Here is a 17,373-nt window from a genome sequence, read left to right as displayed (position 1 = left end):
AATATTCCTAAATTATAAGATCATAAAGCATTAGAGGATCACAGGGGTGATTTTAGTGCTTGAAAACACTTTTTAGAGGACCTTATAAAGTAAGTCTGACTTTGAAATAGATTATTTGTATATCAATTCAGTGTATAACTTAATATATAAATCTGAACATGAAATCACAGTAAATTCTTGACAGAAGTCACACTATGCTTGTTTGTTACAATCTGTCAATGACTATAAATTAATATGAAACTAATTATGCTACTGCAGTGTTTGGGAGATATTAATTCAGCTCACATATTTTCTAGAATCTCCTACTGACACAGAGAAAACAGTTTAATTTCTCTCTTGTTCAGCTCACATCTCCAAATTAGCACAGAGATGGCCTCTTTCTTTGTACCTCTAAAGTACCTTGCACACAGGGACTTCTGAGTGACTAGTGTAAGAATCACTCATCTAGAATCTAGACTATTCCAACTTGGCCAGTAAAAAAACCTGCAGAGACTGCATAAGTCTGCTCCTGGAAGAATGAATCACTGCTTCTTCCTGAGAGGAAGCTGCCAACAGCTCTTGCGGGGGACACACACCAACACCACACACTTTACTCTGATGTCTGCTAAAGAAATCTCTTCTAGACTGTACTCATTTGGCTAGCAACTGACTCACTGAGATCATAGAATATATTGGTTGGAATGGGCTTTTAAAGGTCTTCTAATCCAAGCCCCCTGCAATAAGGAAGGACATCTTCAACTAGATCAGGTAGTGCAGACCCCAGTCCAACCTGGCCTGGGATGGTTCCAGGGATGAGGCATCTGCCACCTCTCTCGGCAATCTGTTCCAGTGTTTCCCTATCCTCATTGTAATAACCTTCTTCATTTTATCTAACCTAAATTGACCTCCATCAGTTTAAAACCATTACCTCTTGTCCTATCAGAACAGGCCCTGCTAAAAAGTTTGTCACTGTCTTTCTTATAGGCCCTTTTCAAGTGCTGAAAGGCAGCAGTAAGTTCTCCCTCAAAGCCTTCTCTTCTCCAGGCTGAACAACCCCAGCTCTCTCAGCTATTCCTCATAGAAGAAGTTGTGTAATCATCCCTCCATCCACCTAATCCAGGCAAAATCTAAACCTCCTCTCCTTACTCGCCTTTTCAGGCCTTCCGTATGTGTGTGTGTATATGACCTCGAGAGAGACACGTTTTTCCTTCGCGGGCGCAGCAGCAGCCGTGTCCAGCAGCCCATCTGCAGGACTGTGGCTCCCGGGAGACACGCCGCCGTCCCCGCCCGCTCCCGGCGGTGGGAGGAGCGGGAGCGGCCGCGACCCGCGGGAGGCCGGGAGGGATCGCGGGCGGCCGAGCGGGCGGAGCCACCGCGCCAGCGGGCAGCTGCGGGATGGCGCACCCGTCCCCTGCCGCCCGGCCCAGCAAGGCCAGCAACCCCCGCGCCTTCTTCGATGTGGACATCGGGGGCGAGCGAGGTGGGGAGGGGGCGGGACGGCGCCCGGGCGAGCCGGCCGGGGTCGGGCCGGGGTCGGGCCGGGGTGTGCCGTGCGGACCGCGCGGGGCCCGGGCCGGGCGGCGGGAGCGGCGGGGATCGTGCCCGGCCCCGAGCGGAATGTTCTCCATGGGGGGAGACCGCCGGGACGACTGGGAGCTGCTGCCGCGGGCTGCGAGAGCACAGCCCGGCAGCGGGGAGGAGGAGGAGGAGGAGGAGAAGGAGGAGGGCGGCCCCGCCGCGAACAGGCCTCCCCGCGGGGCCCTGCGCGCTCCCGCCGCGGCTCCAGAGTCTGGAGGGAGGCAACATGTCAGCACTGGCGCCCTCTCCCCACGGCCGGGGAAGGTGTCGTGGGTGATGCCGGGGTGCCGGTGCACACACAGCGCCATGAGTGACCCCTGCCGCGCGTTCCCATGGCAGCCCTGCCCGCCCGTCCCTGCCCATCCATGGCTCCCAGTGCTGCCCACGTGGGCGGCCGGTCCTGCGCGCCTTTTCCACGTGCTGCCCGTGGGCCAGGGCCGCCCGTTCCATTCCGGGCTCCAAGCCCCGGGACCTGCCGCGGCGTGGCGAGTCGTACCTGGCTGCTGGGTGGGCAGTGGAGTCTGCGGGACTGAAAGCTCAGGGCAGTACGGCAGCCCTGGTACTCTTGGCATCGCCAGTGCTGCCAGAGGTCATTAGGAAATCTGGGCAAACGGTCAAAAACATGGAAGCTGAGGAAATACTTGGAAGTGTAGGTTTTCAAAATATGCACGGGATTGAGGCTGACTAAATTTTGTCGGGATATTGCTTCTCATTTATTCATTCTGCTATTCAAAGGAGTAGAAGAAAGTCTCTAGGATGATTTGCCTTTTATTGACTTTCAATTGTCTAATTTGTTTTCGTTCCTGTATTAATTAGAATTAATGTATTTACATTTAGCTTCCGGTAGAGTGAAGTTATGTTAATTAATTGACTGTGAGGCTGATGAGAAAACAGGAGCATCAACTGATGGCAGCTGCTGGGAGTGAGAAGTAGCTTCCCTGGGAAGCCAGTTTGTGAAGGGATGAGAATTTTGCACAAAATCCATTTATTGACTATTATAGGATCTGTTACCTACTCAGGTTTCATGTCCTTCGGTTAAAACGTGGCATGTTTTTGGAATTAATGTTTATTACTAATAATAAACATTATTAGTAAAATTCAGGTTTAAGAGAATGAGGAGTAGGGTTGGTATATGTGTTTGGTATAAGCTTTTTGTTCAAATAAAGGTCTATACAAAACAGTCTTTCTTATATTTCATCTACTTTTGATTGAACAAGCTACATGTATATGTTAAATTAGACATAAAATAAGTGTGCATTTCCATGCACATTTTTTTGACAGAAAATGCATTCAGCATTTTCATTAGTTTTTGGCAGAATCTGTCTCTATTCCCCCTACATTATTCTTGACAGAATGGAATCCATTGTTGGTAATAACCTTGCTAAAAGCCTAGTATAACTGCCAGCAATTGCCATGGAGCAGCCCCCCAAGTGGAAATTTAATAGTCATGTAAATAAAATGATAAAGTTAGAAACATTAATTTCTTTTGACATATAATGCTCAACACATCACCATGCCAAGGACAAGACTTAAAAAAATATGTCTCATTCTCTCTTTGTCATTTCAGTTGGACGCATTGTCTTTGAATTATTTGCTGACATTGTACCTAAAACTGCTGAAAATTTCCGTGCGTTATGTACAGGAGAAAAAGGAACAGGGCCTACCACTGGAAAACCTCTCCATTATAAAGGATGTCCTTTCCACAGAAGTAAGTTCTATGAAGCCCTCTGTTTTCCTATCGGTAACAAGTTATCTACCATGAGCATTTGAAATAGTGTTAAATAATATTTCAAGGACTTGTTTAAGAAATAACTTGGCTGAAAGTTTTTGACTTTTTGATCCTCCTAATGGCTAGATGTTCTTACCCTGCATTGACAATAGTAAATTATAAATTTACCGATGAGTTAGTAATAGTAAAACTAGTTTACTCTGAGTTGTAAACAGGTTGAAATGAGTTTCAGGTAAAGGTTGAAATATCAAGTGATATCCACAAAATTGAAGGAGTACTTAGTGGACACTTGATAAATAAATAAAAGGTGGGTTTTGGGCTTTTTTAGGTGCTGGTGGCAAGGATTGCTCTTCATCTCTGAATTGTTTCTCTTCGTGCCTTCCCTGCCTTGGTGATACATTTTATATTTATTTTATTTTACAGTTATTAAGCAGTTTATGGTCCAGGGTGGAGATTTCTCAAACCAAAATGGCACAGGTGGAGAAAGTATATATGGTGAAAAATTTGAAGATGAAAACTTTCATTATAAGGTACTCTATTGAAAATATTACTGTATTCAGTTGGTGAAGTTTTATTTTTCTTCAAGGTCAGAATTAGTGCTTTTTAGTCCAAATTTAGTGTGTTTTTAAGCAATGGAAAGAATGCAGCAAAACAGCCCCAAATTAGTTGATCATTCATGAATGTAGAACAAATACATGTAGGAATACATACAAAAAGAGGTCAGCCTTGTTAAAACAAAGAACTGTAGTTTTATTTTTCTTCTTAATTGCACCATCAGAAATTAATTTTAAACAGTAGTTCTCCTTTAAGTAAGGATATTATTTTAAAAGAGTGGCAAATTTTGTTACTCTGAAGCATCTACAATATCTTAGCATTAATTGGATTTTATGCTTTTTTCATACACTAATAATATTCATAAGATTAGATGTGAGAAATACTTTTCTTAAGAAGTGGGAAATCCATGGTAGATTGCAGAATTAATCTAAAGGAAAATTTAAAAGAAAGCGTTTTCATTACTATAGTTATTTTCAATGATATGGGAAGTAAAAGTTTATATATAGCTTTTATTCAACCAAAACGTTGGGAAAATGTCCTGTGAACAAAGCAAGCTTTTGAAAGGTCTGGATTTGAGGACTTCATTTAAAGAGATCACAGAATCACAGAATGGTTTGGGTTGGAAGGGACCTTAAAGATCATCTGGTTCCAACCCCCCTGCCGTAGGCAGGGACACCTTTTTTTAGACCAGGTTGCTCAAAGCCCCATCTGACCTTAAACATTTCCATCTTGAACACCAAACATGAACATCTAAACTTGAACATTCAAAGATACTGGGTTTCATGTCAGAAATTCCTGCCTCTCCCATTACTTACCACTGTTTCATAACTAGCAACCATTAGTGTGTCCCAGAAGCAGTTTTGTCAGCCCTGCTGCAGGAAGAGAGGAGGGAGCTGTGCTGCAAGAGTTCTGCACATGATTCTAAATATTCGTCCACAAAATCAACATCTGGTGACACCAGGGAGACTGCATGCGTGTTTGCTTTACACACACAAGTGTTCCTGTCAGCATATCTGTGTACCTTAAGCCTGTAATTTATACAGCATTTGAAGATCTCCAAATTTAAGTATTACCTGTACACCGTGACTTATATTTTTTGGCTAGCAGTCAGGTATTCTGGAGAAAAGTGGCAACAATAATAATTGTTTTGAGGGTTCATCTGTGGTCTCAGCTGTACATAAAGGGCTGTGTGACTGGAAAAAGCCTCCTGTGCTTGAACTATCAGTAATTGTGGTTTGAACCTGGGTAGGAGTACTACTTGGAAAAAACAAAAATAACATGTTCTGCAAGTACCCCTTACAACAGCCAGGACACCTGCTGCTCTAGGAGTAACAATTCTCAGCATTCGCTTTAGCTGTTTTCATATCATGTTATGTGTGATAGCATATGAGAGACTCCTCAACAACACTGACAACTTAATTGCAATTGTGCCTGCCTCCAAACAGTATTTTAGGAAAAGAAAATATGACAATCCTTTAATCAGACATCAAAATCCTTTACCAAGTTCACAGAACCACAGAATCAGTTAAGTTGGAAAACACCTTTGAGATCATGGAGTTCAACCCCTGACCGAACACCATCTTGTCAACTAGATGATAATGTCACAATGCTTGCTTAATGATAGTCGTTTCTTGAATGCCTCTAGGGATAGTGACTCCATCACTTCCCTGGGCAGTCCATTCCCATGTTTCACAACCCTTTCTGTTAAGAAACTCCTCCTGACCCGAACCTCCCCCTGGTGCAGCTTGAGGCCATTTCCTCTTGTCCTGCCAGTAGTTGCCTGGGAGAAGAGACCAGCTCCCACCTTGCTTTCAGGTAGTTGTAGAGAGTGATAAGGTCACCCCTGAATCTCCTTTTCTCCAGGCTAAATAACCCCAACTCCCTCGGCCACTCCTCAGAGGACTTATAGGACTTAGATTTCGAGCCATAGTTGGAAACGTGTCTCCAGTATTCATCATAAAGATAATTAGAGTTGTGAGAGGTGTTTTCTGAACTCTTGACACTTGCTAAGGTGGTGCCCATAGCACTACTTTGAAAAGTTACTCTTTTGGATTGGTCCTTGTCACAACATCTCTAGCTCCCTGAGAAGCAGACTGTCATCATTACTTTTTTGGTTGTTCTTTGAGATCTGGAGGTAATTATGAACATGATGCAAATGATCCCCATTTCTGTACTTCTCTGACTGCTCAGCTATAACAAATGTTGTCAAAGTGCCTGAGATGAGTTTAGGAACTCACGAGGATCTTGTACAGAGTCTGGGAGTTTGATTCCTGTTATCTGTTTGCCAAGTATTGTTAGGATTTTAGTGGGAGTTAAAATGCCTCTACTACATAGAAATCCACTGGATCTTGCACTTAATCTAGCAGTCCTGCAAAGTGTTCTCTACCTGCTGTCTCGGACAACAGTGAATTGTTTTGTTGATGCTTCGAGGACACTGGAGCAGTTTATTCTTGTCTTGTTTGCATGGTTTGTTGTAAATTGCAGTAAACTGCAAGACTTTTGTCAGTAGTCCCCTTACACATCTCAGATCAATCCCATTAGGCTTTTTTTGGTGTCACTTCTCCAGCTGATGGATCTCCTGTTGTGGAACACCCAACTTACCAAGCACAGTTACATGGCATAGTTTTGCAAACCTTGAATCTGTCAGAGAATCTGATTTTGTCCTGACTTTTTTCTTGCTTAATGAACTTACAGAATGATAGCAGAAACAGTCATGGGAAAGACACTCTCTCTGCAGTGTTTTTCAAAACACTCATGGCAAGAAAATGCATGAGTGACAACAGTTTTGTTTATAAATAGAGACGCTCATCACGGTACTAATGTTGAGTTGGTCCCAAATGAAGTGGGATTGCGGTAAGTGTGAAGACTGAAACTACCAGATTCCTGTCTGTAATCTTCCAACTTATCCCCCAATCTTTACAGACAAAAGTTAAACCTGAAGGTGTAAGGCAATGCCAGAACTTACTGTTACTTGGCTTTTTGTTTATAAAACCATTGCTGTCTAGCATTAGCTGTAATTGTAGGGGGGTGGGAGGGCAGAGGGAAAGGTAAGATTTATAGGTCTTGGGCAGTGAATCAGTGACCAGCCTCAAATGGTATTTGCAAAACTCTTCTGTGGGGGAACCGTTGTTTAACTTGTTTGCCAGCAAGTACAATGCAAAATGTCAGATACTTCTTTTGGAGGCTGCATTCCTGCAACGCTCCGTTCCTACCAGATACCTTCTCTTGCTGTGGAATACAGGCTTCTCTCTGTTGTTTGCCATCTGTGACTCTCAGGGTGAGTTTCAAGGTTAGAACAGACAAAGCCAGGATTCCAGTAGATTTCTGTTGGCTAGGTGCCAATCTAGCTCTCAGCTGTACAATCTTTTCCCAGAGTTCCTAAGCTAAATTGTGATTAAAAGATTCAGATTCACTGTGCCTTATGACCAGATGAAGAGCTTAGGCAAGGAGTTCTCCCTGCCACCATGGAAGTCCAAACACTGTATGGGAAAACAATTTTCAACAGGTTCTTCAAACCAGTTGAGAATACAGGGACAAACCAAGTGCTTAAATACAGCTGTCTCAGACTGTTGTCTCAAACTAGTCAACCTCCCACCGAGCTTTGAGGTGTGCCTCACAGCAGTTTCTGTTTCCATGCCCTCTGTGCTGTCATACTTTTTCTTTCCACTCCCCTCCTCCCCACAGTATCAAATTTAGTAGGAATACTAAAGCATGCACACTTTAGACATGTACCAATGGCTTGGTATGACATACTGACTTACATTAAACAGAATTCCTTGCACTTAGTAACCAGATCAACTTGGAGAGAATAAAATCTTAATGGCTGTATCGTGCCAGTTAAACGAGATATCACATATGAAAAGTACATTTTTTGTAGTACAAGTGAAAATGAAATAATCTGTGAGATGGAACAAGATAATTCTTATTTCCAAAAAGGAAAAAGTACTTGTGGGAAACAAGATAAACAGTATCATCTCATATTAGGCTGTTTAATAATCTTTTTTAGTTTGTGGCCTGGCAGCATGAGCCAAAATAATTAGATGGTTAAAAATCCCAACAGATTAAAAACTCTGTCTCCAGGAAAGTGAAGGAGATTAAAAAAAACCCAACAAAACGCTACCCTGTAAATAACAAAGACCACATTCCTCTAAACTCCACTGTTTTGCAATATAGTTTGTGTAAGTAGCCCTTATAAAATTAACAGTACTTAGCCATCTTGGCAGTGTAACATTAAAACTAGTTTAAGTGGTGTTTAGCTTTGTTTTTTGAGGCCAGTAGTCTTGAATAATCCAGTGAGGAATTTCATGTGTCTGAGGTGATGTCTAAACCCTGCAGCTGGGCAGGGGGCCCCGTGTAGAAGCAGTGGACAGGTGTTACAGCATCAAATCACATGTGGCTGTGCTTGCTAGATTGGTGGGGGGCAAATAAAGACTGAGTATTTGCCCTCTTCAGTCTGATAGGTAAAATTAGTTGCTAACTGTATGTAACTGTCTGGGTTACCAAGTTGTTGCTATGGCTGTCCTTGCTATATATATGAACAGCCTTACAGAATCTTATGCATGGTTTTCTAACAGATCTTTCATATATGTTGACTGTGATTTTTTTTTCCCCCAATGCAGCATGATAAACCAGGTCTGCTGAGCATGGCAAATGCAGGACCTGGTACTAATGGCTCTCAGTTCTTTATTACAACTGTGCCTACTTCTCACCTGGATGGGAAACATGTGGTGTTTGGCCAAGTGATCAAAGGAATGGGTGTAGTTAAAATACTCGAAAACGTTGAAGTAAAAGGAGAAAATCCTGCTAAGGTAAACAAAATCCAAAGCACTGAGGGATGATGTTTATTATTCCATTGTATGGTGCATATTCATTTCTTTTAAATGCTTGGTGTAATGTTTAAAAGTATTAAATGTTAGACAGCTGTTTCTGCTAACAGTGTTAATCTCCATTTTACTGTTCTTGTTAAGAGGCTTTTGTTCTTACACTGTAAATTTCCCCTGCACAAACAGTTTATTGTTCAACACAGCTGGGAGGGTGGAAGCCTTTGCTAGAAGTGTAGGATGGGTGATGAAATTAAAAGGTGGAATTCACAACCCTACCTTCTTTTAAATTTTGTGTCAGAAGTCGTGTTTCTGAAAAAGCAATCAGTATGTAGGTCATGTCAGTTTGTGGGTGTTTGAAAAATTAATACTTCTGTAACTTTAAAAGACTTGGCAGTTGAAGAAAGAACCATCGTCTCTAATGTAGTAGAACTTCCATGTCTTGTGTTTTGCTGCAGCTCAGCTTGTTGCCAGTTCCTCTTCCAGCCTCTCTGTGAAGCGTGGGTATGGTGTTCTTGGAATGCTGCTCCTCTGAGCACAACACTTAGTGTGATAAAAGCCTTTTGATGAGGATAGGCTAATGATGTGATGGGCTTCTGAGACAAATGCACCCAAACAACAGATGAAAAAGCCTTTTTACTGAATTTCAAAAATTTCAGAGAGCACTCAGAAGTTATGGCTTTTTTTTTTTTTAAATTGTCTTAATAAGCAGTACTGCTATTTGCACTTTATTTTTTCAGTTGTGTGTCATCGCCGATTGTGGAGAGCTAAAGGAAGGAGATGACTGGGGAATTGTTCCCCAAGATGGATCTGGAGATGCTCATCCAGATTTTCCTGAAGATTCAGATATAGACTTGAAAGATGTAAGTATTTTTCTTCTTAGGTATTTTACAGAAAGCAAGACTTGTTGGTGTCTCTGATGATGTTCATTAAGCTTTTTTCCTTAAGAATGGATTAAGGTCCTGATTAAACAGTAACATTGTATTTTAGGAAAGAGAATGATGTGGAGGGGATTGTTCTCTCTTTTTTTCAGTGCTAATTGCAGCCAATTTTTTCCCCTGTAACTAAAACCTCAGTTACTTACAATCGTCACACTTTTTTTTTCTATTCTTGGTTTCTTTTTACTTTTGTTTGTGCTGTAGTGTCAAATTGCAATTACTAGAACTCCATCCTGCGGATGACTAATTTAATGTTGTACCTAAACACTTTTTCTGTGCAATATTTTAAATAACCATCTTTAAACAGACTTTGCCTCACTTCCTAGAAATTTTTCCTAGAAAAAAGATTTTTACTGCATCAGAGCTAGTCATTCTCAATTCCTAGTAGTTGTTTGCTTTTCAAATTGTTCAAACTGAAGGAAAGTCTGTGGTTGGAATTTAGGGATCAGACTGGTGAAAGCAGCTCATCTGCAAGTTTTTACTCTTATCATGAAAGCGAACTAGACAAACTGTTTAAGTCAAACAGTGATTTGTGAGAGAGGAAAAAAGGGAGCTGCATGTATAGATTGCAAATACAGAATTATAAAATAGAATAGTAAAATCTTATTACAATTAGAAAACAGGAACTCCTTGTATCTGGCTGTTGAGAAGCATTTCAGCTTGTGGAAATGTTTTTGGATAGCATTTGATGTGGTGCAGAACTGAAATTGGCAGGTGCCTGCATCCTTTAAACTTGTTCATGTAAACCAACTACAGAAACCATGGTGACATTGGTCTCACTCTGTGATCAGTTCTTTTCAAGGTCATTATTTCTAGTAGGGTAGAAGTGTAAACTGATAGTATTACAAATGGCAATATATACATTTGACAGAGCTTAAGACAACTGTGTTACAGGCAGCAGTAATTACAGACTGTTTATTGCCACTGGAAAAGTAACTTCACAGAAGTGTATATGAGTCTGGAAATAGAAATGATGGATTTGATAAAGACAAGCAGTTGTTCTTTTTCTCCCTCCATGGTTATTTTAAGTGTTTAGGGAGAAGGAAAACTGTGTTGATATGAGTCCTAGTTTAAGAGGGTGCAGATTTCATGTGACTGATACCATTTTGAGAAGCAGAAGATAATATTTTCTCAAGAATAGGCAATCTTGGTTGAATACTTTGATTGTTAACATATCTTCTTTTCTTTAAATAATGAATATGTGGGTAACAGCATTTAGGGGAAAGAGCTGAACTGCTATGTTGTCTCTGGTATTTTCTCACCTTTCATAGTGTAGAAAACCCACTAGGAATTTAATCTTTGAGACATTTGTGTTTCATAAAGTAGATAATATTACAGAAGTGGTTTGAAGCTAGTATTTGTCTAAAATTGGAGTATTTCTATTCTAAGGTTTTATAATTGTTGAAGGAAGATGGATGTGGGATCCTACTGTTAAGCATTAGTTACTTCAAGACTTCTTTCATAAATACATTCACACTGTATATTTCCCATCTATTTTATTAGGTTGACAAGATTGTGGCCATAGCAGAAGACACAAAGAATATAGGAAATACTTTCTTCAAATCGCAAAATTGGGCAATGGCAGCTAAAAAATATAGTAAAAGTTTACGGTAAGGCTATCATCACTCAATCAGATAGTTCCTGTAACCCAAATTAATACTGCTATTAAGCAATGATTTGTGCATTTAAAAAGTGCCTGTTGCATTGCTCTTCTCTTTTTGAAATAAAGAGCCTTCTGAATCTGGAAAACATCTGGTTGATTTTTGGCTACTTACGTAGGTCTTCTACTGATTGCTGTGTAAGAGCTATAGGCAGAAGTATTGTTTCTAACTGACTAAATAGTCCTTTTTTAACACTCTTGCTGTGGTGGTGCATAACTGGGAAGAAAAGAACAATAGTATACAGAATAGTTAATGGATAGCAAAGGAAGGAGATACTGCTCTTTAGAAATCAGAGAAAAAGTAAGTTTAGGAAATTGGTAAGTTCAAAAGACAAATGTGACTCTTATCCATTCATTACTGTTTTTATTCTGAGGCTCCATACCATCATCCTGACTCCATGTATAATTCAGAATTGCTTTCAAAATCATGGTCTTTATGCTTTTATTTCCATACTGCTCCTTTCTTCTTTCCAAGCTTTTTGCTTTCAGTATATGAACATCTCTTAAAAATAAACTGACCTTTATCCCTGCCTTCTTAATTGATCATTGGTCAACTAGTATAATGATAATGAAAGAAAAAAATTCAGGCATATGTAGTGCTTCAGCGGAGTTTTTAAGTGACTGGGTTTCAAATAAATTATGTCTTTCTGAAGCATAAAATGAATCCCTTAATTGCAGATATTAACCCAAGATGCAGTGTCTCCCACTGCCCTCAAAAAGCCCATCATAGACCAACACAAACCTTGAAGCAAATAGGACTTCTGTGCAAACCTTTTGGAAGTCATATATAAAGAAGGCTTGAATGGATCTTTAAGGATCTTTGTGTTGTATCTGTCTATTTTCTCCCCCCATACTTAGGAATACCAGGTATAATTATGCCATCCCTTACTATTAGTTGTCTTGCTCACTTTTAAGCACACCCAGTGAAGGCTCTTCCAGTTTGAGCCTCTTTGGTGCTTATTTTTCCTTGTGGAAAGCATAGTAACTTTTCTAGAGTAAACAAATCTGATCCTTCCAGCTCTTCTTTACAGACCATACTTTTGTGGACACTCTGGTATTGTGTCTTAAAATCTAATACTTCATGTAGGAATGGTGTACTTTAGCTGGCACTTTGCCAGAACTGATAGGAATGGAATAGACACCCTTACCAGGGTGTCTCCAATGGCACATGTACAATTCACCACGGCTTTCTCTTTTTACCAATAGTAACCATTGTAGCCTCCTGTTCTTTTTCTTGTTTTATTGCTTCTTAGCCTTTTTTTAAATAGTTTGTATGTATGAATTTAAACCTTTTTTGTAAAAAACCCCATTACTTTCTGTTGTCTCCCTTGATACTCATCTTACTAATTTCTTCGACTTGGAAGCTCTAATTTTGTTACCAGAATGGTTGCAGCCTTCCACGTTTTGGTGTGATTTATAAATATTATATTTGTGTTTTGTTTGTTTTGAACATAATACAGATTTGTGTTGCATCTCTCCTTACTTTTTTTTACTCTTTTCTCTCTCTTCTGTTTCTCATCTTTTGCATAATGCCCAGCAAGTGGAAAAATCACTGGAACTACTTCTAATTCACTTTTTAAGTATTGCTTATTTCCGTGATCCAAAGTTATATACAAACCATGTAACACTCAAAAGACAGAGCATGCAAAAATTGAACTTACACAGGCATTGATCTGCAAAGGCTGCATCAATCATGGCGTGCTTAAAATGTGAATGTATGCAAGCACATGATTTTTATTTTTTTAAATAAAAGCCACTGAAGTTCTATTAAGTAGGCCATTAAAGAGTTGAGACTTTTGTATCCACAACAGACCTTTGCCACTTGAAATAAAAACCAGACAGCTGTAGTACATTGTAAATTAATGAGATACAGTTTGCCTGTCAGTTTGCTTTTGAAACAGAAATGCAGTAACTGCTGTGGCTTAATCTTGAACAAGTATCAGTTTTGAAGTTCAGGAAAAAAGTCATAAAGGAAAACAGTGGGAAGAAGGTGGTGTTACTAATGCTCATAAAACCATATTCCTGTACAAAGTAGAGTTACCTTCAGATTTTAACCATAAATGCCTAAGCTAATTAAAATATTACTGAGGGAACTGGAGATGAAGCTTTCCATGAATGTGGAAGGTGCAGCAGTGGTGTTGATTTTTTGGCTCTGATGAGCAACGTGGTTTTGGAGAATAAACTTACTGAAATAAATTCTAACGGTTTCCTGCTGTCTAGAATAGTACATTTGTCTAAGAAAATGCTGCTAGTACATGCTAGCAGCATGGAAGACTAGGAATTACAGGAAAACATTCACCAGTGAGTTGATCTTTTTCATCAGGGTGGGTTTTATGTATTTAGTTTAATAAACATTTGTAATAGTGGAATTGAAGCTGCTTTAGAAATAGTAGTTTGGATAGACCAGTTTGGACATACCTGTGGAAAGATAGACAAGGAAGTTGAAAGTTGCAACACTAATAAAGTTCTATGTGAATCTGTTTTTCTGCAGGTATGTAGAAGCTTCTGAAGCAGTGGCAGAGGAGGCAGACAAACCAAAGTTGAAGACTGTTGCTTTGACCTGTGTTTTAAACATTGGTGCTTGTAAACTAAAACTGTCAGATTGGCAGGGAGCCATTGAGAGCTGTTCAGAGGTAAATTTAATATTTAGCATTTTGATTAACATTTGGCCGAAATAGAAAAGGGAGACTGAAACTTCAAAGCTTTTTTAAGGAGTCTTCTGACAAGCTTACGATTTGAAAGTAAACAAAGTAGAAGCTCATTGTGAAGTTATTACTAGCTTTCCAGTATGTGGCTTTTTAAAAAGATTTTGAAATTGAAATGAATCATTAAACAAAGGAAAGAGGGCTATTTCTTACTGTCATTGTCAGTTTGGTTTGCAGAACAAAGAGTTAAACTGTCTTCACTGAAAGGGGAGTACTTTTCTCTGGAAGACTACTATGAGCAAAATGTTCTACTTGCTTTTAGATTTGATGGTGTCATATTTTATTCATGAAAGTGACTTTTCTAACTAAATAACTAACCTTTCAGGTAGGCTTAGTGGTGAAAAGAAACCAGTGAATAGGAAAAAAGAAAGAAGGTAATATAAATATGGAAAACCACTAGAATTGAAAAAGAAAAGGATATAGTGAGAACTTAGTAAATTTAAGGAAACTTTAAATAATTTAGTAAAACTCTGAAATTTTGAAGGAAACAGAGGAAAGAATGCTCTTATCTGTTAGCAGAGGATCCTGAGCAGCATTAAGCTTCATGCTGAAAGCAGGAGTCTCAGCTAATCTGTGTGTGAGAGCTCATTAGAGAGCTGGCTTGCTTTCTAACCTGCTGATGGTGTTACCACATGGAAAACTTTCATGAACCTATATTCACAATGGACAAATGAGGAATGAGGAAAGAAAAAAGAAGAAAACTGTGTAATGTGATACTTGTCACTGAGAAAATGGTAAAAACTGAAACAACATTTAAGTGTTACAGATAGAAATTATTAATCATAATACTTGCCATTGTGGGAAGACAATCACACTTCCTTTATTTTTGAGATTAAATAATTGTTGGATATAGACAACTCCATAGCTGTAATAGACTTCTGAAAGGGATTCAGCTTATGTCTCACAATGTATCAATGTTTTAATCAGAGCACCAGTTTCCTAAAATTAGCTACTAAAGTTCTAGGTAATTGTTAGTGATTTCTTAAGGCCCATAGGAATTTAAATTAACAACCAGTACAAACAAACCTTGCCTTGAAACAGTTGTAAGCACAATGGTCGAGGTAAAACCAAAGAATGCTACCTATGTGTATTCAACACAGACCCCTAATTCTTGACACAGGAGAGAGAGGCTGAAGGCTTATAGCAGACAGATCGGGGGAGTGCTTGGAGTAACACTTCCTTTGTATTAACAGCCAATACTGAAGTGATTTAAAAAATAAGGATGTGTTGTCTAATGTTTATAATTCACATTAATGATTTAAAGTGAATAAATTAAATTAATAAAGTGACACATTTCTGTGAAGACATTCCCTCTAATCACTGAGAAACTATATTCTTTAAAACACTGTAGAACTAACTGCAGGAAGAATGTGATTTTCACAGGCAAGGTAACTGCTAGCTAGCCAAATTAACTGAGGTATTTTGAAAAAATAATCGAAGTATTCAAATAGTGGAACGATCTCTTTGCCCAGGCACTGTATTTCCTATTTTGATATTGTCATATTAGAGCTGGCACATACACATTATCGAAAACATTAATCTCAAAAAAGGCGTAATGACTGGAACTTGGCAAGGTTCCTGAAGCATGATGAAATGGATTGCCTGCATGTGTCTTTCTAGCCTACAGTGAAAAAAAGCTTTACAGGAAATCTGTGTTTTATTTATGATGCCATTTGAGGTTTTTTTGGTGTGAAGGAAGGAGCTGCAATATAGAGTTGTACGGTGAGACTCAAGGTTAGGATAATTTGAACTGCAGCAACTCCTCAGCCTTGACAGCTAGCTATATATACACACACACAGCTGTTCCATTTTAGCCTCCTGTGTGCTCATCCTTCACAAAAGACCACTTTTGGTGCAGTGGTATTGAAGCCGCTTAGCTAGATATTCAGTGTGCTGCATTACAGCATTCCTTTTTATACAGTTAATGTTTTGACAGTTTACCCTCAAACCAACTGGGAAGATTGTCTGCTGGTGTGAATTTTGCCATTTGTGGAGATGGGAGGCTGTGAAGTATAAGAAATGTTAATGTGACAATTTTATTAAATTTACAGGCTCTTAAAATAGATCCTGCAAATACTAAAGCTCTCTACAGACGGGCCCAAGGATGGCAGGGAATAAAAGATCTCGATCAGGCATTGGTAATGATCACCTTTTTTTTTTTCCTTTAATCTAAAAATTTCATCAGACCATTAATTTATATTTCTCTTTTATTTAAGGCTGATCTTAAAAAGGCTCATGAAATAGCCCCTGAAGACAAAGGTAAAATAAAACTATTTTGTCATAAAATCTGTTAAGAATCTAACAAAGTATGCATGGTAGTATTTAGTAAGAATTTATACCAGCGTGATACCTAAAATGCTGGCTTCTTAAACACTGATGTATTGAGCACAAAGCCCACTGAGGTGGAAAACCTGGTTATATACAGCGAGTGATGTTTCTGTTGCACTGGAACACCTACTTATGTAGGTCAACAGCATTCCTCTTGAACCGTGTCCCTATATCCCAGGGCTCTTACTAGCTTAGTTTCCTGGTCAAAGTGGGTGAGATTTTTAGCTCATAAATTCTGTGTCAGCACCAATACTGTGCTTGCTATGCACTCCTCTACGTAGTGACCTTACCAGATAACACAGGGTCAGGGACAAGGCTTTTTGCTGCTACTATCTGACCTAATCCAAGGTTGAATGCAGTTTTAGTAAACGAAATAACGTAAGTTCGCTCCAGCATTGTGACCTGGTCTTAACCTATTAGGAGACCTAATGTAAGTGATTACTGTAACTGTCATGATTTTTCTTTTTAATCAGCTATCCAGACGGAAACACTCAAAATCAAGCAGAAGATAAAAGCCCAAAAGGAGAAAGAGAAAGCAGCTTATGCTAAAATGTTTGCTTGATTTTTTTCCTAAACATTTAAAACTATGCACTAACTCATGCAAAAGGATAAACAGAGCTGCTTCTTTCATTTGCTCTCTGCTGCAGTTTTCAGTGTTTACAACACAAAAAGTCTAATAATAAAGACAAACTATTCAAAGATGTTGTGGTTTTCTTTTTTTTTTCAGCTGTAGTAACTTGTGTTTTGCAACTCCGTAGTGGTTGTGTTTTCCCCCTTAATAGTGCTTCCTAAGAAGCACTTCACACTAAGACGATTTAGGCATTTTCTTAGTAGAGTTTTTATTAGAGAAGGCCTGATTTCTTGTAAGGAATAAAAATGGTAGACATAGAATGAAGGTGCAAGTATTATTTTTTTTTAAACCACATTACAGGTTGTATTCCCTATTAACATCAGGAAAAAAAAAATCTAACTGTAAATTTGATGTAAAATGTGTAACACTTAAAAGCACTGACAATTTTCTAGACTGATGTATTTCCCTGTCTGCAAGGTGGGATTACATATAGTAAATCACTCCAGCTAG

General features: G+C 39.3%; 1 protein-coding gene across 1 annotated transcript; it reads left to right on the top strand.

Moving 5' to 3' along the window:
- Positions 1-1,289: 1,289 nt before the first annotated feature.
- Positions 1,290-16,991, top strand: PPID (peptidylprolyl isomerase D). Its single transcript, XM_064652346.1, has 10 exons — positions 1,290-1,459; positions 3,125-3,265; positions 3,710-3,816; positions 8,461-8,649; positions 9,402-9,524; positions 11,103-11,209; positions 13,751-13,892; positions 16,016-16,102; positions 16,181-16,223; positions 16,766-16,991. The coding sequence occupies exons 1-10, from the start codon at positions 1,375-1,377 to the stop codon at positions 16,852-16,854; spliced, it is 1,113 nt and encodes a 370-aa protein (XP_064508416.1). The 5' UTR covers positions 1,290-1,374; the 3' UTR covers positions 16,855-16,991.
- The last annotated feature ends 382 nt before the right edge of the window (positions 16,992-17,373 follow it).

This window comes from Pseudopipra pipra, chromosome 4 (genome assembly GCF_036250125.1).
Source record: "Pseudopipra pipra isolate bDixPip1 chromosome 4, bDixPip1.hap1, whole genome shotgun sequence".
In the NCBI taxonomy this organism is placed as follows: domain Eukaryota; kingdom Metazoa; phylum Chordata; class Aves; order Passeriformes; family Pipridae; genus Pseudopipra; species Pseudopipra pipra.
This window is presented reverse-complemented; position numbering and strand designations above follow the sequence as displayed.

Bases quoted from the DNA above. Each gene is read 5' to 3' on its own strand.
- PPID (XM_064652346.1), top strand. From the start codon at position 1,375: ATGGCGCACCCGTCCCCTGCCGCCCGGCCCAGCAAGGCCAGCAACCCC. The intron at 13,893-16,015 runs GTAAATTTAATA...TTAAATTTACAG, and splicing joins CCATTGAGAGCTGTTCAGAG to GCTCTTAAAATAGATCCTGC. The intron at 16,103-16,180 runs GTAATGATCACC...CTTTTATTTAAG, and splicing joins AAGATCTCGATCAGGCATTG to GCTGATCTTAAAAAGGCTCA.